Consider the following 26,191-nt stretch of genomic DNA (forward strand, 5'->3'; position numbering starts at 1 on the left):
CAATGTTCCATTTGTTGTGTTACAATGAAATAAAAAAATATGGAGAGAATGCTATGCATAAATTTTGGCCTTTATTTAATTTTATAAAAAAAACTTTTACAACTTGTAATTTTAATAACAGAATATTCTTATTTCTAATGTATGTAAAATATTCTTTTAAACAGAAACTAATAATATTATTAAAATAAGCATCTTTTACACCTATGTTTTGCATTTGGTTTAATTCATTTCTTTTTTCATTTTCCTATTGAAATTTTGTCTCTGCATCACAAACATAAAATTTGAAAATGGTTGTATTACCAAACTACAACCAAGCCTAAAATTTCCAAAAATTAGATAGATGCAATTTTTAATTCTACCTCTTTAAAAATTGTTATTACTACTCATGCAAATTTATGTAGGAAACATCTTTTTCTGCATGAATCCTCTCTACTCTTCCTATAAAAATAAACTGCAAAAATCCATCAATTTCTTAAGCTAATCTAAAATTTTATTTTTTTACATGGAAAATTTAATATTTCTTACATCTGTAATCCTTTTCTCCCAGTCACTAAATTCATTCATTAATTTATTCATTCACCCCTCCATTCACAGCATAAAAAAGTAATTACTTTCCACTGGAAAAAAAAATTATGGTACAAATGGTGAGGAATATTTTCCTAATTAAAGTGTTATAAAAATTAAATCCCAGCAGATTGTCTAATTTTACATCCAGCAAGTAGTACTTTTAGTTTCAGCCAAGGTTTTCTAAACAGTGCTCCATATATTCATGGGTTAAATTGTAACGTGTTATCATTCCCACAAGCTGAAATAGGAAAATATCAATATGAATATTAAGAATCTTCAATACACACTGACTCAAAATCTGTATAGAGAGTAACTTATTGACTATGCAATTAAAGTCACAAACTTTGCCACCATCAATGGCCAGTTTATAGTCATTGAATGCATTATGTGACAGGTATCCAGTCAACTCGCCGATGGTTCAACTCACCAACGCCAACTTGCCGACGTATAAAATCGAGTAGAGACATCGGCGATAAGTGACCAAGTGACCAATGTGACCAAGTATAACATGCTTCCTCTCATGAATGGAATTTTAGTCTACACAGGGCACCCAGATGCATAGCCCATTGACACTTCATACTACAAGGTGAAGAAAGTCAATGCAAGACTTGCCTCAATGAAACTCACAATATCATGTAAACAAAAAAGCTCTGTCATATAATAAGGGAATGTTCTATACATTTAGATCACTCCCATTGAAGGTTAGAGAAATCAGGGCACATGAAGAAACCAAAAAGTTACAGCCAATGTCAATCACAGACCAGTAAACTCTAAATTCTTGGATTGGCTCCTCCTTGGTACAATAACATTCAAATTTTCAGTTAACCCTTTCACTCCCAAGATCTCAATAGTAATTCTCCATTCTGCCTGACAGACAATTCTTCCTTAATGTTACTTTGGAGAATTTGGTATTAGATCAAATAACAATCCCCTGATAAGTATTTTTCTTGATTCTCATCACTTGCCTTCTTCATATTGTACCAATACTGTAAGGAGAAATTTTGTCTTGGTCACTCATTGAAGTTGAAGTGTTCATAGTCAGAGCTTTACAGATGGCAAGTGCATCACTGTGACAATAGAATGAGCTCACACCTAGACAAGAGCCCCAGACACTAAATGTGCATAGCTTATCCTTGTGCAAGACTTACCTGCCCTTTAGTGTTAACCACGATCAAATGTCGCAGCCCCATTGTCCTAAATAGATTGAAGACCAGTGGCACAGGGGTCCAAGGAAATACCATATATGGGCAAGGGTTCATATAGGGGGTTACATCCTGAAAGAAACAAAATGGTGCCAAAAAAACTAGGAATGATGGAGCACTTATCAATAACCCCTTTCATGCCAATTAAGTGTTAATTATAACTTCTCTGCACTTTTCCTAAACATCACTTGAAATGCTAACCCTGAGATGTTGGCATTACATTCATCTATTTTCCCCAGTTGATGTTTTTCTTCCTTCTTATCACCTTTCTGTTTCAAAATGTGTCAATACTGTAATGAAAAATTCCCTTTTTATCATTCCCATGATTGACATTTTTAAGTTACATCTTGAAACCTTCAACCTGCTTCCCTGTAAAGAAACACACTTTGCAGCGATATAATCTAACTGAGTATGAGTTTGCTCACCATAATTTTCTGTTGATCTTCAAATTCAACTGGCACGTCATGAATGTCAGGAAACCGAGGATAGTCTTCAGTCATACTTTCAAAATTAAGGTCACGTCTCTTGGGTGTCTGAAATATCAACAATGTCAAGTGACATACAATATAAATTAACAGGTGTTTATTAATTTCCAGTCATAATAGCTGAGCATTAATAGGTACTTTTGGTTGCTCAAAACAAGCTCATTCTTTCTTTGTGTAAATCTAGTAAATGCTTTCTCGTCTTCTCTTTTTCTCCTTTTATTTCAATTTCCCTTGGTTCCTCATCTTTCAATCTTTTATCAGTTTATACCATCTGACCAGCAATTTAACAACAATTTAATTTGTAAAATTAATGCTTTTCTAAATCATACCCCTCACTCCAAGAATTCTGTGCAGCACACTAATATCTATTTCTCCTTCCTTCACTGATTTTTTTTACTTGTCAAAAAGGAGAAACTGCTCATAGTCTATTGCTGTGTTTGTTGCTCCTGACTCAGTAAAACTTCTTACAATGAGTGTACTTGACTACAATATCACTGGCAACTGTGGGCTTTACCTGTGTATTCTCAGTGTAGAATACTCTCTCTTTTAGAAGAGTTACCAGCTGTGACCTGAGAATGAGCCCATGAAATGTCAGTGCCTGGGGCTCCTCCCGGTCTGTCAAAACAGGGACTGATACAGTACTAAAATTTGGGTTAATTGCACCACTAGGGACATCTGCAATGACAGTCATAATAATAAAATTGTATATATATAATTATATAATTATATACCTGAATTTTCATTTTAAAGTTTATTAGAAAGGCTTTTACTGGCAAATGCAGCTGTTATGTAGAATTTACCGTCAGTAGATAAAACATCACACAGGTATTACTGAACAGTTGCAGCACAGTCTGCTCTCTGGATATGTGTAGAGATTCAAGTTTGGGACAGGAAAATCCCAACTGTATTTCCACAAGCAAATTTTCTTGTCAACTTCTCCCTTGCAAAGTTTTCCATGGAAGTGTAGATATTAAAGTATGACAAGTCCACCTGGTAAAAAAACTTATCCAAAAACAAGCATACCCATTACTGAACAATTAAGGTGCTGGTGGACTTACCAACACCATGATCAGCCATCAATCTCCCTTGAACTGTAAAGTTGTCTTCATTAACAGGATAGGACATCCCAGGAGCAGAAGTTGTGACCTTAAAATCATCCTGATGGCTCTCACTTTTAATTTTTCTCCTCTTATTCTTCACACCCTCAATTCTTGGATGATGTTCAGACTCAGCTCTATTCCTTTGCAGCACACTACTCTCTCCATGACTTGTTAAATGTCGTCGCAGTTTTTGCTCACTTGTCAAACTTGAAAAGGTGGTTGTGCGAGCAAATAATTCATTTGATGAATCAACTCTGTATTCAAAATCATTCCCTTGTGGTAACCTTTGAGTGTTTTTGTCAACGGTCACCACTGGGAAAGCATTGTGGGCTGTTGTCTTCAGAATCCCAATGATGGAGTGAACTCTCGTGTGAGGGTAAATGTAGGACAGACAGGACTCCATGATGTCTGAGGCTTTCAATCTGATGAAAATATTTAAACAACTTTCTGCGATAAGACTTAGAGAAAATGGAAATTCCAGTTAATAAGTAATGGACTCAAACCCATGATCTTTTCCAGTTACACAATGCTTAGGCTACTGGGTCATTCTGCCACAAAAATACGTCAACTGCAAACATGTTCTTTTTTAGGGTAATACACTCAGTTAACTGCCAATAAATTGAACCCTAATCACTGTTCAATGAGGAAAAGGTAATAAGCTCTTAATAAGTTCACTTATCAAGAGCTGTAGGCACTAGCCTTAGAAGTCACTGTACATTCTCATTAGCAGGAGTCAACTGCAAGTTTACTTCTGTGTCTAATATATGTATGGTAGAACAAGCTGAGGTACGGTGTAACTGTTACAATTTCACGCAGTACACAAAATCTAATAGAAACCACTCCCAACAGACAAAACTGTAAACAATTATTTATTTGTAGCTCGTCATAGGAATCAATTTTTGTGCAAAATCCAAACGATATCCCATTACCTGCCTTCTTACTAAAGAAAGCTTCCCTTTTTCCACAAAAAAATTTGTGCTTTCTTTCTTTAATATTTTATAATACCAGTAATCACAACTTATCTTCAATTTTACTTCTATTTAATAATCTCTGGCATATCGTTCACCAAGGATTGTGACTCATCATAAACCCTTACCAGTACCTGTACATTTCCTGAGGGGCTGTCCATTCAAGCAAAGGAACACTCTTTAATTGAATGTGAATGTCATATAGGCCTTCATTGAACAAATCTCCGGACCATTTTGCTACCTGCAGAAACACACACATACAAGGTGAACAATGATTTGATCAGAACATATCTTACAGTTTGATTGAGACTGCATGAGCTATCCACTCATTTTTAATGAGCAATATTAACTGAACACACATGAAAATATGTTTTAGGTGATGATGTTTGAGATCTGTTTGAATGATGAAAGCTTAGAGAAGGACCTATTTCTGTATATTTATTTGGTGTTTAGAATATTGGTACTCACAATATCTCTGGTAAGCACCATGAGATTACATGTTCTGGGCCTGGTTCTTCAAAGCACAACAAGGCTAATCAATGGTGAATCAACTATTTTTGTTAAGTTTTGTTTTTTTTAAGCACTGCCGACAATTTAACAGTTTAAATGTTTTCCTTCAATTTCATTTTATGCTAAGGTAAAACAACTCATACAAGCCTTTAATATAATTATGCTTTATTTCAAGAGAAATCAAGGTCAAGTAGCTTTTAATCCTGTATTTCCTGAAAAATCCATTCAATTATTGCCTTTCAAACATCCAGGCCTTTGGGTGTTGTTTTTGAAATATATAAAGGAATCCAACATCACATCCTCAGCAATGACTTGTCTATAAATATTTTATCATGGTGTCCCTAACAAGCACAGAGGTACTAAATGCTCTCAAGAAGGTAAAACCTGATATAAAATAACACATAAGAAGGAAAAAGAATTCCTACAGTACCATGAGTGTAATCATAATGGGCAGACCATAACTGATCTCATTGGTTGATTCTATCAGGATGACAGTTAAGCTGATGGTCATGCGCACAACTCCACCCAAAAAAGATGCTGCTCCAATCAGCGCAAATGTCCCATGGTAAGTGTGTTCATATCCTAGTAGCCTGTCTCAATAAAAAAATGAAACCAAAAATACAATTGAATATGTGAATGAAATATTAAATCCCTCTTGAGTATTTATCCAAACTGGCTTTTACACTCTGGATGAGTGGTTATAAAGGAATTTCATTTTGATACTAAAAGAGGATAAGTTTGTACTCAAGTTAGTTAACCCTTTAACTCCCAGAAGTGATTAACAAGTAACTTCTCCCTACAATATCCATGTACTATCCAGCAAACAGGTAATGAGAATACTCAAATGTATCAGGTAGAAGTTGTTATCTTGATCTAACACAAAATTCTTGTAACTTACTTACAAGAAAATGTGTAGCAGGTAGAGGGGAGAATTAACAATCAGATCTTGGGAGTCAAAGGGTTAAGTGGCCCATCCAGCCCATACTTATCCCAAGTTCTGTAGCACGAAGTGACAAGGAGTATTGCTACTCCCCCCTGAATGGGATGCAGTCCATCGCAAGATACCCTGCGCCCTCCCATTGGCCACAAAGAAGATAAAAACCAAGATTAGTTCCAGACTAAGGTTGTTTTTTTACCTGCAGAGCTCACCGATAAACCTGCCATAAGCTGCACCACACAGCAAGCAAGGAACAAACAGACCACTAGGAACACTTGCTCCATACGTCCAACATGCCAGAAAGTAGAAACAAATAAAAAAAATTCCTAGAGATGTCAAACTGAAGGCACCTGATGAAGAAAAAAAGAAAAACATTTTAAGGTTACAATTTGAGGAGCAGTATGCTCGTAGTTAGGGTGATATATTATTGCCAGTATATGCTTGTTCAAGAAGCAAGAAACATAGTCAGGGTTATTCAGGGATGATTTTCATTTCCTGTACTCCTAAATCCTAACATTACTATGCAAGTTCTCCATTCTGTTCTCTATACAGTTCCTATCATAATGGTAATTACAAGGAGAGTTTGTCTTACTGACAATCAAAAGCTTTTTGGGGTAGACAGTTATTTCCTTATTTCCTCTTCTTGCACTTAATATTTGATTCTTTAGAAAAAGTCGCTCTCCTAGCCTTGCGCTTATCGATTTGTGTGACAAAATTTCTTCTGCATTTGATAGAAAAGAACATGCCATTGGAGTATTCCTAGATCTTTCGAAAGCATTCGATTCAGGGGTGATACTGCTGGGGGAAATTAGAGGCTAGTCACTCTTAGGGATAAAATGGTTAAAGAAAACATGAGCCATAGAAATCACATTTATCTAATTCTCCCAGCTGTAAAAGAAACCATACAAAAAGTAAGTGCTAACTGTGCTTTAAGATTCCATGTAAAGAGTAAAATAATGTAGCTGTTTGAATGGTGGAAAATTCTTCAATGATGCAAACATACTGTACACATCTCATTCAGTTAGTTGCACAGAATTCAACTCAAATGGCAGGAGCCACAATGAACAGTTCTCAATGCAAACAGCTACAGCTCTAATTATTGCAAAAAATCACTACTGACTCATCTGAATTATTTGTTGTGTTAAGCACTTGATGATTGTCCTGAAAACAAATTACCTAGAGAGGGCAAAAAATATGCGACAAAAAAATGGCTCTTACCATCCAGGTGAAAAAGGTGCCGTATTGCTGATTCTTGGGAGGTGAAGAACAATGTTGCCATGTCATTGTACTGTCCTTCTTGACAAAAATAGGATATAGTGTTATTTGCAGATGAGACACTACCCTGTAGAAAAAAACCAAAAACAAATAGGTCACGCATCATTAACCCTTTAACTCTCATGAGTGACCAAGACAGAATTTCTCCCTACAATATCAATACAATATCAAGCAGAAAAATATCAATAAGGGGATTATTAAGTTTATCTAATACCAAATTCTCCAAACTAACATCACAAGAACTGTATGGCAGATAGTGAAGAGAATTAAAAATGAGATCTTGGGAGTTAAAGGTTTAAGTAAGACCTTTCAACCCCAATGATGTATCATTGCTTGAAGTAGTTTCTCCAAGTAATGAGAATTAACAAAAATATCAGCAGGAATATACTGTGTGATTTTATACTTAATTTTCTCAACTGATATCATGAAAAATGTTTCAGTAACCCCGAACTGATATTGAGATTTTGGAAGTGATTATAATTAGGTTGAATAAAAAATACAAAATTAAATATAATAATATATTTCAAGCTAAAACATCTCCCCCCCCCCCCCCCCAAAAAAAAAAAATACTCACACAGTGCTTCATTAAAGGTTTTGCATGATATCATGGAAGTATACAATTATCCTTTAACTAGAGGTTAAACCTAGTTCCAGGTTGGCACAGTGAGTTACATCCAATTTTTTTCCACTTAAATTTATGGTCCAGGCCCCAGTTGTTCAAAGGTTGGATAACACTATCCACTGGATAAGACTCTATCTGGTGGAGTATATGTTTTGCTATCACTTATCTGCCAGATAGCAATTTATCAGTTGGATAGCATTATCTGCCCTTTATAAAACTGGGCCCTGGTGTAAGGCACAGCACAGGCATAAATTGATGTCCACAGCCATAACTCACTCAAAGGACCAAGAAGACAAAGTTAGCAAAATATTTCTTATAATTCACCATTTAATAAAATGGAGGGAGAAGACTTCAGTTTGAAAAAGTTTTGAATTGAGCAGACTGTACAGTGAAATACAGCATTTTAAATTGACCAATCAAAGTGCACATACTAAATGAGAGATATAAGAAATTAAGCCTTACCGATGGAAGTGTTTTACAACGTGCAAGATAAATTGGACCAAAGAATGCTACTGATGTGGTGATCAAACCAACCAGGACTGCTTCAAGAATCCTGAAAGGTAACAAATCTTTTGCTTAGGGTTATAAAATTAATAGTGGGATGTTGATGGGAAAAGCTCTAACTGACTAAATTCTGCTGGAATGATCCCCTTTAAAACGTGACTGGGCATGACTGAGGCATCAGAATAAAAATAATGATGAGGAAGATGAAAAGTATCATGAGAAAGAGGATAAATATGAGTATGAAAGAGGTAACTGGATGAAAATGAAAATAAAAAAACAATTTAAAGTAATCATTGAGGATGAAGATGTCTGAATCACAGAAGCATGAGGAAGAAGAGGAGGAAAATTCATCAAAGACAAATTCCTGATTGGGAAATCTGGGAGCATTAACTCTTTTATCTTAATTAACCAAAAAAAAAAAATTAGAACATACGTGGGCATTTTCAATAAGCATTTAACCCTTTACACCCATTAAAGGATGTTGTGCACAATTTTTTTGAAAACTATTAATATTTATTTATTTTTAACAGTTCTGTCCACAATTGAACTACGCGGCAAATTAAGATGTTACACTTGCCAAGGGTTAGAACTGACTTAGCTAAAAACTCTTTTTATTATAACATGGTTCCATAATTTTTAATAAGCTAAATTTTTTAATGTTTTAAGATTTTATTCATCTTTATTATAACTGTATGAAGCACATATTTTATGATTAACTTAACTTTTCTGAGGGTTTACCTGTAGAAGTAATATTTCAGCATGATTGTGAAGTTCATACCATTTTAATTTTTATCAGGGCCCCGATTAATAGCAGTGCTTAAGGCATCTGAATGAGATACCCAGAATAAATAAAGGTCTTCTTCTTCTTCTTCACCCAAACATCAGTATGCATATTCTCCATACTGTTCTCTATACATATCCTTACATGTTGACAAGGAGAATTTGTTTTATTAAAAATCAAGAGCTTTTAAATTAGTCTTTAGTTAGTGATCATTTCCTTTATTCTTGTGGCCTTAATGTGCAATTTGGGGTTGATATTATTGTAAGGATCAGAAATTAGATGCTGAATGCACTCCTAGGAGTCAAAACATTAAAAGAGCTTAACTGCAACCTTACCTCACATGCTTGGATCGAGAATACACATGCAAAATGCGATGCACTGTGAGATGCTTGTTCAATGCATTAAACCATGCTCCAAGGAGACCACCTACGAAGCCCATAGCTATAAAGATCAGAACATCTTGTATGTTCCACAGGTTACAGTTCTCCTCTCCATGACACTTTGAGTTAATTGAAATGCAGGAAAGAAAATTAATTCAATCAGTAATAATATTATTGTAAATCTTATAAAAGTTACTTACTCGCTAGTTGAAACTAGTATACAATTCAGACACTATTAATTTTGCTTTTATCTTAAAGTACAGTTAGTGAGGTCAAAAAATATATCTCACTTTATTGCCATCTTTTGTACATCTGAAACAGGAAAGTTTTCACCTCCAATTCAACAAAAATATATTTCAAAAGCTAATTTTAAGTAAATGGTATTAAAAGATCACTCTTACTTATGGTCAGCTTTAAAAAGCCCCTTCATCAAATATTGTTGAGACAAAAACAATAAGGATAATGATCTTGATGATCAAGTAAGTCCTTTATATAAAGAGCTGTTGCTGGGAAAAATTTTTTTAATTTAACACCTTGCAAAAATTGACAAAAGAATCCTAATGACCTTATGACCCCAAAGAGCCTTGTAATATCAAAATCATAAATTTCAAAGGGGTTTAATAATATTAAAGGTACTCACACTAAAAACTCCAAAGTTTAGTAATCCTGGTTGATTAAAAGAGCCCCAGCCATAGCCTTGTATGCCAGACAAACAAAAGTTTAATGTGAATGTGGAAGCCATAGAGCAGAAGAACTAAACACAATTTTGAAAAAAAAATTCAGTGACACAACTTCCATCCAAAAAAAATGTTTCATAAACTACAATTTTGTGACAGCTGTTACTTTCTATCTCTTTTATCAACCTATACTGGTAGTAATCAATTAAGTTGTTATTTATGACAAGATATAAATTGTGATGTTTCAAATTTTCCACTCAGAAGAAAATATTTTGTGGCCAGAAAGGATGGCCTGATGATAATCAAGATTGCCTTATAATACCACACAGAGTGGTCTTGGATTGATCCATGGCATGGTCATTGCACTTTCTTGCAATGCCCATCTCAGCTCAAGAGCATAACCAGCACTCATTTTAGGACCAAAAATATTGTCCTCATGATGGACCCCTGATAAAAATTAAAGTAGGATTTTACTAGCAATTGAAGGCAGTGGTATCTGATCAGGAGAACTCTGAAATTACATGGATGTGAACAGGCACTGACCATAATTAGCAACTAGGCTCTAACAAACAAACTTATCTCTAAAAGTTATAGATTGAATGCACAACAGGAAATATTTTATTTACACTTCTCCAGGTAAGCCCCTGGTTCCAAAATGAACTTCCTTCCTCCAGACTAAACAACACTCCACCGATGGGTGCACCAAATGCGGCTGGAGAGGAAAAAAATGAAAATAAACTATTACAAAGTTTCAAATAGTCTTATTGCTAAGCATTTAGTGAAAAGCAATTATATAAGAATGCTTTTGGAACAAATGAAAGTCATGCTTGATCTCAATTGGGAAAAAATTAAGTACACTTTAGTCTATGTCTTAGTCTGTGCATTCTCAGAGAAAATGATTAGAAAGTATTTACCTGCCACTCCAGCAGCTGCTCCTCCAGATACAAAATCTCTCTTCTCTCTGAAAGAATAGTGAAGGCAGAATTAATGCGCTTAGAAGAGATTTAACAATTTTAAAAAAGTGTGATTGATAAGTTTGCCCTGGCAGCTAATGACCAACACAACTGGTTGGAGCTCATATCCTGCTTTCTGTAGCATGAAATGACAACAGGTATATGATACACCCCCTGGAGGGTTGCTTGTCTATCACAGTTTACACCTCAGCAGTAGTTCAATACAGTTTGGTACAAATTAATGGTTTAGAAAGCCGGGACTCCAAGGTAGTTCTGATGGCTTGGAGGGTCTCCTCTTCTAACCTAAGGAGGTCTGGGCTTCCTGAGGGAAACTTTGAAGTTCAGATTCTTGCAGTTGCATTTTCCTGTATTTTGAGGTCTAGCTATACCAATTTATCTCTCACAGAAGCATTATGTCCACTAGTTGTAAAAGCCTCAATGGAGTATTGGACTGCATGGACAATATTTAACCCTTTAACTCCCAAATCAAATTTGAAATTCTCCTTACAGTCAACCATTCAATTCTTATAATGTTAGTTGAGAGAACTTAGTCCTGGATCAACTAATCATCCCCAAATTGATATTTTTCTTTGTTCTCATCACTTATTTGGTTGATATTGTATCGATACTGTATGGAGAAATTCTGTCTTGGTCACTCATGGGAGTTAAAGGTTTAAGAGAAAATATATAATTTTTAAAATTTATAGAATGTTTATCCTTATCATCAATAACATTATTATCAAATAGTAAAAAAAGTTGTCATGAATACCTATCTGTTCGGAAATAAGGGAAGTTGAATTTGATTTTACGAAATGCAATACTTTGGAACTGCAAATTAAGAAAAAAGAAACATTCTGTTTGCAAAAATGTTTTGAATATTTTCAAACCAGTTTGAGAATGGCTTTGAACACAGTTTAGTTAGACAATAGCCAAACTTTGTTCAAATAACTGGCCTTAGGAGTGACCAGCATCTACATGTACATCTTGGCCCAGTTGTAAAAAGGCAGGTAATGCTATCCAACAGATAAATTGCTTTCCAGCAGATAAGTGATAGCTAAACACATGGTGTTATCCACTGGATAGAGTTTTTTAATCCAGTGGATAGCATTATCCAACCTCTGAACAACCAGGGCCTAGTTTCTCTGTGCATCACCTGAGGTATTCCAGCACCTATAATAGCACCACTGTGTATCATGGGTCCTTCTTTACCAACAAATAAACCTGAATTTTAGAACATTTAAAAACAAATTTATCAAGAATAAATAAAATTATACACAATTACATTGGTTTGATTAGGGACCCAACTCCAAAAAAATAAGTAGGAAAAGCTAACAAGTGCTCAGCCTTGAATAAACACCCACCCAACCTCACTCTAGGAATTATATCTCACCTGGTTTTTTTTAATTATTTTTGAAAAATAAGTATAATTACAAAAGTCCCTTTTAAAATCAGTTTTTGACCTGGACCAGTGGTTTGTTTGTTGTCCATCTCACAGGAATGCTCATGTTGGATCATTTTTTTTTTTTTTTAATTCCTTAACTTTTTTCAATATCTTTATATCTGTATATTTTAAAACCTCTTTTCCTATGCATAGGCACCTTGCATGGATCTTTGTGTCCCATTGGTACATTTTCCTTTTGGGCATTTATTCCCTACAGTTTTTTAATAATTCCTTCTCATCCTGTAAAAAGTATTACATTTTTATTTTCTACATTTTTATTGCCCACTAACGAAAGAGAGATAAAACAACTCCCCCCCCCCCCCCTAAAAAAAAGGTTCAGGTTGCAAATTGTTTCTTCAGTGGCTGAAAATCTCTTACTGCACTGTCTATTCTAGATTTTCACATTTTGTTTTAAGTCTTTCTTTTGTTTTTGTTTTTGCTTTAATTTGTTTTTTTTGCTTTTTTTGTTTTTGTAAAATAAACTTACTTCTTGCTGAAAAAAGGTGAAAATTAAAAAAGTACCTAGCTGCAAATAAGTGCCTTCCTAAAATGATTGCCTACTCTTAAGGTCCATAGTTTAATTAGCATTCCACAGCACTAAACTGATTAAATTATATATGGTAAGTTATATATAATTATGTAGATAAGAAAACTTTTTATCACACTTAGAGAAAGGAAACACTTTCAACAATCTTCATTGTGTGATTGTTCACAATCCAGGATGGGCCTGGAACTCTTTAATTCTTCTCAACCTAAGAGGATGTGTAAAATCTGCAACTTACCTCCAGCAACACTAAACAGCACACCAACTGCCTTGCAAACAAGAGTTTTAAGCCGCACTACATGAGGAACCTACAATGTCAAGAAAAAGAAACATCTGAAAGAGGCCAAATTTTTAGGCAGGGTTGGGAAGAGGGGGGGTATGAGATCAGAGCCTAAACCAGATTTTTTTGTAGAAAGATAGACAAGTTGAACATACTCCTACAAAAGCTTGAATAAATGTGGAACCCTAAGAGTGACTAGCATCAATTTCTCCTTACAATATCACCCCTGGATCACACATTAAGGTCATGAGAATAAAGGAAATGATCACCAATGAAAGAAGCTCTTGATTGGTGAACAAATTCTCCTTGTCAGCACCTTAAGACATGTGGAAAGAGCAGTATGGAGAATATACATGCTGATGTTTGGGTGTAAAGGGTAAACAAACCTTCACTCCATTTAAGTAACACTTGATTTCTGGAATTCCACTCCCAGCTGCTACTGGCTAAAAATGAGATCAAATTGATTCATCACATCTAATAAATAAATGGAAATAAATAAATGGAAGAAAGAGTATGGAGAATTTGGATACTGATGTTAAGTGTAAAGGGTTAAACAACTGTAAAGGATTATGAAGTTAAAGACATGATTCTTTATTATTCTCTCATCCTGCTAGTAGGATGCGTGTCCATCAGTAATATCCATGCATCAGCAGTTTATTAAGCTTCCCTGACAATTCAATGGTACCCATTTACACTCCTTGTAGGAGAGAGGTGCTGTGGGAAGCCCTGTTATCAATCTTACCTGATTCCCCACCCCCACCTAGCAGTTTGGCAAACTTCCCTGAGTCCTTCCCTGACAGTTTTCCCACACCTATTTATTCTAGTGGGTGGAGAGGGGCAGTGTGGTCTGGAGCAATAAGAAAGTCTCACTTACAACTACTGGCTAATGGCTATACCGTCCCACCTAAAAGTTGACTGAATCTGTTGTCTGAAACTGTCAAAAAACATCTATTGTCTCTTACAGCCAAACAGAATCATGCACACACAATCACGTTTATGATATACCAAATTAGAACAGCACATGTAGTTTTGTTGATTCCTTACCTCAATAACACAGAGAATCCCAGCTATAAGACAAAATACTCCATTGAAGGCCATCAATATTAGTAGAGTAACAGCTAAGCAACCAGAAGCAGTGCACTCCTTAAGGGCTGATGTCCAAACAATAGTGAGGAACAACGTCAAGAATCATCATCAAAGGTAAATCCACTGCACTCTCTATTAATACTTCAAATCCACTCATGATAAAATGCCAATGATGTATACCTTAGCTTAAATCTTAACTTACATCCATAAAGTGCTACTTACATTAGATTTCAAACAATTGAGAGTAAAGTTCAAAATTTACCAACTTTCTTACTTACAAAAAGCAATTCTGTTTACTAATGTAAACATCAAGTTCATATATATTGAGTTACTAAGTTAGGAATTTTGGAGTTTGCTTCATGCATGTGGAGTTGAGAACCAGGACAGTTTGGCCCTATTGACACAAAACTCTCAGCTAACATCTCTCTTTCTTGTACTTCTGCTTTTTTAAATATTATTATAAATTTTTTTAATTATAAAAATTAATTCATCTGTCATAGTTTGAAGCTACACTGGTTTACAGATTTAATGAAAGTAACCGAAGAAGTTACAATTCATAGACCCAACGTTTCGACACTCCTGTCTAGTGCCTTCATCAGGGGTGATCTAAACGCTGCAACAAGAGGTCCTTTTATATGATCACTAATTAGCGGCCTTTTTTCTGACGAGGTGTAAATAGGCGTCAGGAAGCAGACCGCCATCGTCACGATTTAAAGGAGCGTGGGCGGAGTTAATGTGCCAAGCCTCCAAACAAAGGCGCTGGTGGTAACGCCGATTAGTGGTGATAATTTTAGAATTATCCCACCCAATTGTATGGTTGGTTAGGCAAGTATGCTCCGATAAAGCTGAATTTTTCTTTTTGCAAAGAAAAACCGCTTTTTGGTGCTCTTTTAACCGTGTACCAAACTGGCGTTTGGTCTGTCCGATGTATTCGTTATCACAATCATTGCAGGGAATAGAATAAATGGCGTCGGTTCGTTGTTCTTTCGTGACAGGATCCTTAGGTTTGGCGAAAATATGCCCCAAAAACCTTTTCAGACTTTGGGGCATATTTTCGCCAAACCTAAGGATCCTGTCACGAAAGAACAACGAACCGACGCCATTTATTCTATTCCCTGCAATGATTGTGATAACAAATACATCGGACAGACCAAACGCCAGTTTGGTACACGGTTAAAAGAGCACCAAAAAGCGGTTTTTCTTTGCAAAAAGGAAAATTCAGCTTTATCGGAGCATACTTGCCTAACCAACCATACAATTGGGTGGGATAATTCTAAAATTATCACCACTAATCGGCGTTACCACCAGCGCCTTTGTTTGGAGGCTTGGCACATTAACTCCGCCCACGCTCCTTTAAATCGTGACGATGGCGGTCTGCTTCCTGACGCCTATTTACACCTCGTCAGAAAAAAGGCCGCTAATTAGTGATCATATAAAAGGACCTCTTGTTGCAGCGTTTAGATCACCCCTGATGAAGGCACTAGACAGGAGTGTCGAAACGTTGGGTCTATGAATTGTAACTTCTTCGGTTACTTTCATTAAATCTGCAAACCAGTGTAGCTTCAAACTATGACTGATTGTCCACCTGGTTGCCGTGTGAACTTTAATATATTTTATTAATTCATCTGTTTACTTAGTTTTTAGCAAATCTTTGGCCCTAAGAGCCCTGATGCTACACCAAAAGATGGTTTTTAGACTTTTTAATAACATAGGGTATACAAAGTAAAAAAAGATACATTTGTCAATAGTGTGAAATTTCCACTTTGTCAAAAGTGTCACAAAATAGTCAATAAAAACAGCCACCTACAAACAATTGGAACAAAAAAATTAATGGATAGTAAAAAAATGGCAGATTGATGAAATTTCACTAGGCTGAGAGAATGTTCATGGATTTGATGATTTTTGGTACTTTCAATCAGTCAAATTTGTCAAAGCGAAATCAGCTTGGCTAAATTGATCATTTTGACCAATATTGGTCAAATTTGTCTAAGCAAACTTAGCTTGACAGATTCAACAATTTTGACAAATTTTGCCATGCATTTCTGAACATGTCTAGCCAGAACTTGAATCCAGACCTCTTGACCTAGAGTCCAGCACAGGGGAGTTTAGTGTTTAGCATTGGCTTTCTTCCATAGCAACACAAAATTTATCAAATTAATCATTTTCAGTTTGATATTTTTGTCTTTTTGTTTTCTTTTTTTTTTTGTTCTTTTTTGCAGATCATCAATGGCAATTGCTTTTACCATTATTATATGCTGAATTTAATAAATGGAAAAGTTAATTAGGAATTCTTCCTCTTTTATAGTTTTCCTGAGTGATGCAGGACATTTTTTGAAAACTTTTCTAGGGATTTGCAACTCTTACCAAGCCTGTCAAGATCCCAATAGCACCTGTCACCAACCATCGGACTACCTCTTGCCCCAAAAGTGACTGGTTTACAATAATAAAAATTTGATTAAAAGCTGTGTGTTATCTACACATAACTGTGGAGGTAAGGGGGGAATGGTAACCAATGAGAATATGGATGGGAGGGGTATAGGAAGTGGGAGATGGGAAATGAGAGATGGGTGATAGGAAATGTGAAATGGGATATGGGAAATAGAATATGGGAGGTAGGAGATGGAAGATGGGAGATTGGAGATTGGAGATTAGAGATTAGAGATTGGAGATCTAAGATTGGAAATTGAAAATGGAAAAAAAAATTGAAAATAGGAGATAGAAAATGAGAGATGAAAAAGAGATGGGAACAAAATAGTAGACATTTGTTCATCACTAAATCTAAAAGTGTCTTACAATAAGGGGCTAGAGACAGGAGTTCCATGGAATACAAGGGAGTGTAAATGAGAAATTATTACCCTGTTGCCCTCCTCTTCTCATTAATGAGGTTCTAAATTATATTGACTTACTACAGGTCTAGGATGGACCATTAAAGGGTTACAGGGAGAGAGAAGAATTCTAGAGACGTATAAAATCAATTAAGAAAAAATCTCAATTGGTACTAACCTGCATGTAAATCAACATTACAAACACTTGGAAAGGTAACACGGCTCATTCAGGCTTTTAATTCAGAATTATTCAACAATATTTTTACCTTTTTATCTCTAGATGCAAGCATTCTTGAAAATGGCTTGTTATAGCAGACATCGTAATCTAGGCTCTGTAATGGAAAAATTAAGTCTCAGACAGTCTAATAAATAAGTGACAAGATTCATTTATCAGTTGAAATGTAAATTGAATTGATAAATTTGCAGTAACAGACAGGGATCTTGATGAATTTATAAAATGCAGTTAACCCTTTAACTCCCAGACCAAGTTTCTAATTCTCCTCACTGTCAACCATACAATTCTTACAATGTTAGTTCAGAGAATTTAATATTGGATCAACTAATTATCCCCAAATTAATATTTTTCTTAATTCTCATCAATGTCTGGTTGATATTGTATTGATATTGTAAGGAGAGATTCTGTCTTGGTCACTCATGGGAGTTAAAGGGACCATCCCTTTCAGTTTTTGAGACATGAATTGCTCACTCTAGTTGCCATTTTTTATATTTGTGTAAATTACTCCATTGGCCTGTAAAACGTCTTTAAAAAAATAGGATTTTCATTCAAAAGCAATTAAGAAGAACAATTTATTTGCAACTAAAATAATTATAATAATCTGATACTTGCTTTAATGAAAGAGGTCTTTTAAACATGTTTTGAAGCAAAAATTTGATAAGAAGAAAAAACAATGTTATTAAAGGATGGGCATTGATTAAAGACCAAATTCTTAGAACTCAAATTATAAGAAATTTATTACAGACAGTGTTAAGAATTTATAACTAGATCTTGGGAGTTAACCCTTTACACCCTAACATCAGTATTCATATTCTCCATACTGTTCTCTGTAAATTTACTAGGGTGCTGAAAAGGAGAATTAAGTAATATCTAATAATCAAGAGTTTCTTTTAGTTATTGATCATTTCCTTTATTCTCATGACCTTGATGTGTGATTCAGTGGTGATATTGTTAGGAGAAATTAGATACCAGTCACTCTTAGGAATTAAAGGGTTAATGGGTTAACTCTAATACTATTGATACCTCATAGTCTTTCCTTGGAAGTTTTGATCCTGCTTGCAGATGTCTTCCAGCATTAAGCTCCATCTAATAGAGGAAATTTAATTCAGCCTCTTACTCAAAATCCCCACATTGTACTGATCTAGAGCAATTTCTAATAGCAAGTGGTCTCGGATTGCTTTGGTTTTGCTTTACTTCGTTCTTTGATTAGTCCAGGAAACTTGCACCACTCTCTCAATCAAATGTGAAACTAAAACCACTCCAACTTGGTCACTAACGTCTCTACATGCCTCAAGCTGGGTACTGATTTTCATTTTGAGTTCTTATAGGTTAATGATGATGTTAACCTTCGTTCTGATTTGTAGCTGTGATTACTTTCAATTGGTTTTGATTGTTAATAGACACTTGATTGAAAGATGGTCTATCCTGGTGATTATAGCAGGGGTGCTAAATTTCAAAATGGCTACCTCATACTTTTTCAGTGATACAAAAGAAGAAATAAACATGACAAAAAATTCAGTTCCAAAGTGTATTATTAATACAAAAGATGCTTATACTAAGTATGGAGTTACTCCTCTCAAAACAAACTTTAAGATATCAGGTTTTTGCTTATTTAATTAACCCTTCACCTCCCGAGATCTGATTATCAATTCTCCCTTCTAGCTACAACACATTTCCTTGTAAAATTGATTACATGAATTTGGTGTTCAATCAAGGTAATAAATTGTACCTGATGAGTTTGAGTATTCTCACTACCTGTTTGCTACTTTAATGTATGGATACTATAAGGAGAAGTTACATGATAATCATTTTTGGGAGTTAAAGGGTTAAATAAACCTGTCAAATTCCATTGAGAATTGGGCTGCTGATCACAACATGTACAAGTAATCAAAACAATTGTAACAAAATGGTTTCAATATTAACCCAATTTACAACAAAATTTGTTTCTAAAACTGGACATCACTACCATTGTCATTAGTAGCTGGAAACTGATGCGGTATCAGCCCTCTGGAAAACACCAGACCCCCTCCCCTCCCCCCTCTCTTTTCCAACCTGGAGATGGGGAGGGGGAGGGGGACTTTTATGTTCAAAACATGGAGAATAAATTGAGGAGAGCACAAAGAGCCAGATAGTTTTCGGTCATGATCTGTGATAATATCCTTCTGTTTGTAGTTTAAGTGTGTTCCGTTCAGACAAAGACTATAGAGACTTTAAGTCCTAAGCGTCATATTAAACACGCTTTTGACACTATTTCTCGTTCCTTTATGTGGGTTCCGGCGCGCAAGGGAAAGACCTCAGAAGTCATCATCAGAATTTGGCTTCAGAGTGTGGCACATTGAATTGCATACCATATGGATGCCATCATTTCTAACTATGATGCAAAATTGTAGCTTGTAAATTTAGGAGAATTGTAGCCTGTAAATTTAGGAGAAATCCCTCACTTACCAGCTCCTGAGACCCATCAGGGGATTGATGGCGAAGTCTCTCTTGGTCTTCCATCAGCAATCAACAAGCGCTTTTTCCCACTTTCAAAGAGAGGCACTAAGATCAACGAGTCTCTTTTAAGCTCTTTGTTCACCAGAAACCTCAACTTATCGGTTTTCAGTGTATTTCCTCGCCATTTCGTCTCCGCGTACTACACCGTTCACAACTTTCGAACTTTCAAGTCGAAAGTAGACTGGAAACGAATGCTGCGACCGAGCTCCGATCATTTCCGCCAAGACAAACAGACGATTAAATCTATCGTATGATTTTCATGATTTCTAAACGGTACTTGCTGTGAGTATGATTTTAAGACACTAAATACTTGTTTTGTTATATTTAAAATGGCTTCATTTCATAAAGGCAAAAACTAGGAGCTTCGAGTATCGCACAAATCCATTCTTACATCACCTAGCTTGTTCCTTCTGGCTTTGTTGACCGTTTTAAGCTGGGTACTAAGTTATAACAAATTTGTAAGCTTCGGCCCGGCTTGGCAGAGAAGATAATGCTTCGTAAATATTTTTTCCTTGTAAGCCCAGTCTTCTTTACGAACAGTTCCTAATGGTGTAGTTAGAAGGTAAGAACTATTTTAGATTCTTTTATTAAAATATTTTACTCGTCTCTTCCTTTCAAATTGCATCTGGCAAATTCGTGCCTCCTTACATGCCTTTTTACATTTCAGCAAGATTATCCCGCGACAGTTTTTCTCCAATTTTTGTCGTCGATTTGAAGTCTTAAAGCTTCACTTTTCTACCTACGGTTTTTTTAAAGATCTTTTTAAGTAATAAGAGGCAATTTTTAATTCAGAAATGAGGAAAATGGAGGATTTTATTAACACTTTCTATCTATTGCTGCTATTGTTCACTCGATCAGGAAGTTCTTTTTTTTCCTTCTGCGTAGCTGCGATCAATCGTTTGTGAAATACGAGATCGTTTCGCCTCCCAGAAATGAATTACCCTCTCTCATTTTGATAGACTGTAAGCAAAATAGATTTTCCTTTAGTTGTAATTCATATTTATCATAGTCCAATGTTAAAAAGTTATTTATTTCAGCCAAGTCAGTTCAGAGGAAGACCTAAGCACGTTAGTGTATTTAATTTAAACCCACGTCCGTGCATTTTGAATATTGATTGTTCTCGTGGAAGTTTAATATCTGATCATTGTTATGTTAAATATATGTGCAGTATTCAACTCATTTACGTCCATATATGATGAATAAAACTCCATAAGAAAGTTGTTTCGTCCTCATTTAAAATCGAAAGTTTAAAACGAGGACATTAATTGAGCATTGAATAGGCTTTTGTCTCTATAAGCTCACTCGCAAAAGCTGGTTGTTTTTATTTCCTTAATTGGATCTCTGTGCTTGAAATATAAAAGCTATTCGTAAAAAAAAAAACATGATCATTCATGAATATTGAGAATCTTACTCTTTCTTCATCTCATGTAAGAAATAGATTGTATATATAAACTTTTGATTACATATTTCCCTCTAATAACACAATAGAGAGTACGAGAAAATGTGCATTATGGACCGGTCTTGTTGGGAGGTCTTGGGAAAAAAGTTCTTTAAGATATATTTTGTTGATATTCAGTCAGCTCATACCTTTTACCAAATGAATATAGTTCCTTGATTTGCACTCGGCCTATTTTATCAATAAAGTTGAGATTGTAATGCAAATGTGTATGCAATTGCTCGTCAGTTCTTTAATTTCTTTTGAAGTTGATGTTCTTAATGTAAACTTAATAAGCAGAATCCTTAATCTTTTGAGACAGGCAGGTGATCCTCATTTAATTGGTAACTTGTTGCGTGTGATTTTCATTTAAAATGGAAGAATCTTTAATGAATATAACACTCTCTACGTTTCATCAGTAAGGCAAGAAGGTTAATAACCTTCTCAGACAATTTCCTCATCCAGGTATCTGCCAACTGACATGTACAGTCAAACTTTGATTGTCTGCTCCTTGATAATCCACACCCGCCTCTCCGTTTCCTGTTCTCTTGGCATATGATGACAGTTTATGCGCAATGATGTGAGAAAGTGCTTGATTTCATGCCTAAAATTGATTAAAAGATGCATAAATTATTCTTATTTAAGAATTCAACCTTTTAATTCCCAGACATGTCATCAACTTGTACATGTAATTGCTCCCTATGATTCCAATTTGTTTTTAGAGAACAGACAGTAGCTTATCAGACAGAGGATGTAATCATAATAATTATAATTATACCAAATCCTTCCCTCTCATTTACAGGGAAATATTTAGTGATCAGCGAGAGCGTAGAATTGTTAATTGGATCTTAGAATTTTAAGAGTTAAGGGTCAATGATTTATTGACCAGTGACCATTAAGTTCAGCAAATGCCAGCAAACCTAGAAGATACAAACAATAGCAATAATTATAGAACCATGCTAACTCAAAACTCTGAAATGAAATGAGAGATGGTTTGAGTCAATGGGATTTGAATTATCTGAATTGATGTTGAATTTCAATAATTGTGTTTATAACATGTTTATAACAATTATTACCATTCTTGCACAATCAATAGTCATTTTTGTAGATTAAGTTTGTTTTTGAAGGTAGAACTTTCTATGGAATGTTTAGTTCAGGAAGTCTAGCTTAAATGTATTGGATTTACGTAGATGTTATGATGTTTGTATCAATGGTGATAAAGGTTGGTACATGTCAAGTAATTATGCTTTGACACTTTGATGGTTATAGACCAATGTTTTAGTTTAAGTTCACATTATCAATTGAAAGTAAATTTGAGGTCAAGGAAACGTAGAATTGGTTCAAGTTAGCAGGGAGTTTGAGCTAGCCAAGTTTGAGTCAGAGGGTTTGAACTTTAGTGGTAGGATTTCCTAGTTTCACAAATAATCTTGTTTTTGTTTTTTTTTTCTGATGCAGTGCATGAACCCTAGAGGATTTTTTAAAATTATTATCATGGCAACAGTGGAAGTGACTACTGGAACATCAGAGATGGAGACATCTACATCTGCTTCTGCAGCCAAAGTAAAAATTGTGGCCCCATGTAATTCTGATTCTGGAGCATCATCCTCCAGGCTCAATGAGGGACACCAGGTACAGTTGAGACTGTATTAAGCAGTACTGTAAATTAAATTAAGCAGTCACCCTGTGTTGAGCAATTTTTATCCTATAGTTACAGTAATTTTCACCTCTATTAACTAAGTGCCAACTGCCTGTTTGTATCGTTTTCCACCTGTATTGGAAGGTCACTAAAAGTGGAACCACTAAAATAAGACAAAGAATAATCTTTCAGATAAAATTTTATCCACATTTATCTCCCAGAATCAATGTTGGTCCCCTATAGTATTTATTAGCTATTTTTGTAATTAAATGGCATAAAATTACAATGTTTATCATTTTTTTACTATACTCCTGTCCTGTGGAACCTGTATTATTTAACAAGCAGTCAACCTGTATTAACCTATTAACTCCCAAGATCTCATTTAGTAATTCTCCTTGCTGTCTGACAAACAGTTTTTGTGATGTTAGTTTGGAGAATTTGGTATTGTATCAACTTATAATCCCCTAGCTGATATTTTACTTTATTCTCATCACCTGCCTGCTTGATATTGTATTGATATTGTAAGGAGAAATTATATCTTGGTCACTTGTGGGAGTTAAAGGGTAATGCAGTCCCCATGCCATTCCCTGTGGGTGACTGTTTAATACAAGTTTGACTGTAGTTATCACTTCACAGTGAGGTCTTGTTATATGTTATATGATTTGCAACTGTGGATAACATTTGATCATTTGGTTTTATGAATTGAACCGATAAATAAATGTAAATTTGTCACCACAAAGAGTTTCTAAAGCAGAAGGTGTAAGCTTCCAAGGAGTGGAGGTTTTTCTCAGAAGAAATTAAACCAGGACTAATGCTGGCTCCAATGTTGTTTACTCTTTTGTGTAGACAAGACCTTTCACCTTTCAATGTTGTACAGAGAATAATAAGCTTTAATTTTCTCTCTTTACCATGTGCCTTAGAATTCCATTGCTGGAAGACAGCAACGACAACAGAGAGTCTACAACATGATGAAAGACCTTCAGCAGAAGCATTTAGCCAATATGATACAAGGCAAAATAACCGATCAGGAAAATTCTGACCTGTCTGAGTCGCAGAGCATCTGCCGTATTTGCCATTCTTCAGGGGAAGAACCCCTCATAACTCCATGCTACTGTTCAGGCTCGGCAAAACATGTGCATGCATCATGTCTGTTGACATGGTTTAAAAAAGAAGTGAAGAATACCTGTGAATTGTGCCGGCATAAAGTGGATATCAAGAAAAAGGGAAAGCCATATGCAGAGGTAATTTTTGATTTTAAGCCCTTTTCTATTTAAGCATATTGTTACCACTGATCTTCATTTTGCCGTCCTTAACATTTTTGTTTTCATTGTCAGAATTATCATCACCACCTTTGTTATCTTTGCTATACCCCTCTCCCCTTTCTCTTCTGCTCTTTCCTCCCCTTCCCAATACTTTGAACTTTTGTCCCTCTTTTTTCCTATGTGCTTGTTTGGAAATACAGCAAACAAAGGTGCTTGATAGAATTAGGATTTTCTTTTTTTAACTGAATAAAATAGGGGAAGCATGACAGTGGGCCACTAACAATATTGAATTTTTTTTAAACCAAACTTAGAGCCATATCCTCGTGCTCTTTCTAAACCCAATTTGTTTGGCGCGAGAGTATCCTCATACTCTTTCTAATTCCAATTTGTTTGGCATGAGAGTATCTTCATACTCTTTCTAAACCCAATTTGTTTGGCATGAGAGTATCCTCAGACTCTTTCTAAACCCAATTTGTTTGACACAAGACAAAGAATTCCTTACAACTAATTTCAGATGTGTATGTCTTAACCCTTTGCTTCCTAGAAGTGATTAATGTGTAACTTCTCCTTTTCATATCCATGCATTATCCAGCAAATCGATAATGAAAATACCTCTCAGTTTTTATCTTGTTCTAACATCAAATCAATTCTCAAAACTTATGTAGAGAGAAATGTAGCTGGAGGGAAGAATTAGCAATGAGATCCTGGAAAGTAAAGGGATAAAAGCCTCAGAAAACAATTGTTGCTGATATATGCACTTGTAGTCAAAAGTAATTTAGCATTTTCACTTCTAGTTCCATTATTTCAAGGCTAACTTTGTTTCTCTTCTTTAACCTTAGTGGCGCAGACCAGAAGATAAGCCAACACCAATAATCTGGTTCACTGTATTTGTTGTGGGACTTTTCCTGAATGTGTTCTCTATCTCTGTGAGTGCTTCTGAACTTTGCACCTCAACAGCTTGTGTGATATTCTACGTAGTGAATGGATTTGGGATCATTCTTGATGCTGCTCTTCTTTACTGCTGGTGGACAAAATGTCTGTTTTATTGGCGAAAGTGGTGCGCACTTAATCAGGAGTGGTCTATTGTGGTCGGTAATGGGCAGACTGCTCCACAGCGATGCAGCCGGGAAGAAAGAAGCAGTGGAAGGACTATACAAATTCCTCATATAGTTTGAACTGCAGTCCTTTTGTGCACAAGTTGCTTTGCTAATAACCAGTTCATCAACATCTTAGGTTGCTTCAACTCTTCAGTTGATTAGAAGTTGATCAGGTTCTGTCCATGAAATCGTTAAAAATTTTGTAATACATTAGCAAAACAACCGATTGGACTTACACAAAATTCCCTTAGATGTTGGTGCAACAACCTTTAGACGTTAGGGAACTGGTTGTTAAAAAAAACAAATTGTAGGTGAAACAACCAGTTACCCAATGTAAAACTGCAACTACTTCTTAGAAATGGGTATGAAAGCTCTGTTATTCAAATTAATATAGTAAATTAATATATTGTATTATAGGTATTAAGTTTGATAGTCGTGAAAATTGTAAGTGACATATTTACATGTACATGTACACGGTATTGAATATTTGTTAACTTGTAAGAGAAACTTGATTAAAAATAGGGTCAAGCAATTTTCAATTGTGTGTCAACTTAACCTTTAACTCCCAGATCAAATTTGTAATTCTCCTTAATCCTTTAACCCCTGAGAGTGACTAGCATCTAATTTCTCCTTACAATATCACCCCCCAAATGACATATTAAGGTCATGAGAAGCTCTGGATAATGAAACAAATTCTCCTCACCAGCACCTTAGGGAATGTACAGAGAACAGTATGGAGAATATGCATATTAGTGTTCAGGGTAAAGGGTTTAAAGTCAACCATACAATTCTTATGATGTTAGTGCAGAGAATTTAGGTTTGGATCAACTTTTTATCTCCAAATTTCCATTTTTCTAAATTTTCATTACCTACCTAGTTAATATTAATGTGGT

General features: G+C 35.3%; 2 protein-coding genes across 5 annotated transcripts; one reads left to right on the forward strand and one right to left on the reverse strand.

The window, feature by feature from the left end:
• Positions 1-52: 52 nt before the first annotated feature.
• Positions 53-20,091, reverse strand: LOC113679146 (H(+)/Cl(-) exchange transporter 6). Of its 4 annotated transcripts, XR_016189044.1 has the most exons (25): positions 19,818-20,091; positions 18,396-18,458; positions 17,404-17,469; positions 16,677-16,742; positions 16,049-16,115; positions 14,271-14,377; positions 13,613-13,669; positions 13,185-13,254; positions 12,115-12,182; positions 11,731-11,789; positions 10,923-10,969; positions 10,635-10,720; positions 9,972-10,085; positions 9,287-9,450; positions 8,129-8,219; positions 6,988-7,111; positions 5,969-6,119; positions 5,263-5,422; positions 4,457-4,563; positions 3,313-3,776; positions 2,769-2,929; positions 2,195-2,302; positions 1,716-1,841; positions 995-1,146; positions 53-805 (listed from the first exon to the last, which is right to left on the reverse strand). XR_016189044.1 is itself a non-coding variant. In XM_089214206.1 (24 exons), exons 1-24 carry the CDS (start codon positions 19,869-19,871, stop codon positions 734-736), a joined length of 2,652 nt encoding a protein of 883 aa, XP_089070332.1. In that variant the 5' UTR covers positions 19,872-20,091; the 3' UTR covers positions 53-733. The 4 variants fall into 4 exon arrangements, 1 of the variants encoding a protein (XP_089070332.1); XR_016189046.1 differs by lacking the exon at positions 995-1,146 and having other exon boundaries at positions 2,769-2,823; XM_089214206.1 differs by lacking the exon at positions 995-1,146.
• On the forward strand, positions 20,062-25,830 carry LOC113679165 (E3 ubiquitin-protein ligase MARCHF2). Its single transcript, XM_027196115.2, has 4 exons — positions 20,062-20,430; positions 22,759-22,932; positions 23,860-24,180; positions 25,041-25,830. The coding sequence occupies exons 2-4, from the start codon at positions 22,762-22,764 to the stop codon at positions 25,374-25,376; spliced, it is 828 nt and encodes a 275-aa protein (XP_027051916.2). The 5' UTR covers positions 20,062-20,430; positions 22,759-22,761; the 3' UTR covers positions 25,377-25,830.
• Positions 25,831-26,191: the final 361 nt, after the last annotated feature.

This window comes from Pocillopora damicornis, chromosome 8, assembly GCF_964200805.1.
Source record: "Pocillopora damicornis chromosome 8, jaPocDami1.2, whole genome shotgun sequence".
Classification (NCBI taxonomy): Eukaryota; Metazoa; Cnidaria; class Anthozoa; order Scleractinia; family Pocilloporidae; genus Pocillopora; species Pocillopora damicornis.